The following is a 1303-nucleotide window of genomic DNA, read 5'->3' as shown; positions in this document are numbered from 1 at the left end:
CGACCGCGAGGTCGCCTTCTCCATCCTCTTCTCCGACATTGGCAAGACCTTTTACGCCAAGAGCGGCTGGCCCGCCTACGAGTCGGCCCACCTGTCCTTCCCGCCGGCCACGTCGGCGTCTCCAGAAACCGAGACGAAGCCGTCGCCGTCCGCCAACCTGACGCACATCGGCTACCACGAGCTCGCCGTGCTCTGCTCCCTCGACGAGCAGCTGCTCCGCGCGCAGTTGGCGCGTCCCACCTCCGACAGCCGCACGCGCGTCGCCCCTGATCCCGGACCTCGACGCCACGCTCTGGGCACCTGATGCGCGAGGACTTTTTTGACGGACGCACACGACGCACATCTTCTGCAAGACGCCGAGCATCCGCGGCGCCGTCTTCGGCGCGCCGGGGAACCGCGTCTGGGCCGTCTGGACGCGCGGCTACTACGGCGGCCTCAAGAAGCCCGAGGGCAACACGTTCCACATCCTGCGTGTCTCCATCGAGGACGAAGATGCCGCCGACGAGGCGTACCTGGCCGAGGCCATGGGCGCCATTCTCGGGCTCGCGCGGGAAGAGGCCGCTGCGTGGAAGGTGAACAATGTCGAGCTGTGGAACCCGACGGCGAAGCTGCGGGCTGCCATCGACAGGGCGGGCTTGCCACACGAGTTTGTCGACAGGCAGGACACGAGCATCGCGTGCCTCATGTGGTACGGTGATGGCGAGGTTGATTGGGTTGCCAACGAGAAGTTTGGCTGGTGTTAGTGTATGTGCGTCTGCCTTTGGGTTTGGGGCACAAAGGAGGATAGCTTGGCAGTAGATGGCAACATCGCAACCTCTAGAAATCAGTAGGAAACAGCTGTAGTATGCATGAGCGCCGCGTACACACATACAGATGAGCAGGAGTCTTCGCAACGGCAACAGGTCGGGTAACAAGAGAAAGAGAGAAAGAGAGAGAGAGAGAGAGAGAGAGAAGCAATGAGCAGGCATACCAAGGTATCATTGCGAAGTTGGTCCATCTATGAATCAGCTCTAGGTGTTCCTACACGTGCACCCCATTTTCATCCTCGTAGCGTTCTCGTCTCGGTTCGTCATCTCGTCTTTGTGAGCCCTCGGACCGCAGCGGCGCGCTGTCCTCCTTTTAGTGGCCGTGGCCATCGTCCTCCTCGCCGCGCTGCTCGGGGTCCAGCTTGATAAGTGTGTCGATGCGCATAATGCTGATGCACGCCTCCACGGCACTCTTGAGCTGCCTCGTCTTGCTGATCGTCGGCTCCAGCACGCACAGGCCTTGATCTCGTCAATGACCTTAACGCGGGTCAGATCGA

The 1303-nt window shown here is 61.2% G+C and overlaps 1 protein-coding gene across 1 annotated transcript in view; it reads left to right on the top strand.

Annotated features, from left to right (window-relative positions):
- VDBG_01190 (conserved hypothetical protein) overlaps positions 1–743 on the top strand; it is a gene marked incomplete at both ends in the record, with an annotated part of 1291 nt that extends 548 nt beyond the window's left edge. Inside the window, one exon of the mRNA XM_003009461.1 lies at positions 354–743. Within this exon, the coding sequence (XP_003009507.1) occupies positions 354–743 (390 nt within the window). The remainder of the gene's footprint in view (positions 1–353) is intronic.
- Positions 744–1303: the final 560 nt, after the last annotated feature.

This window comes from Verticillium alfalfae, genomic scaffold (genome assembly GCF_000150825.1).
Source record: "Verticillium alfalfae VaMs.102 supercont1.1 genomic scaffold, whole genome shotgun sequence".
Lineage (NCBI taxonomy): Eukaryota > Fungi > Ascomycota > Sordariomycetes > Glomerellales > Plectosphaerellaceae > Verticillium > Verticillium alfalfae.
This window is presented reverse-complemented; position numbering and strand designations above follow the sequence as displayed.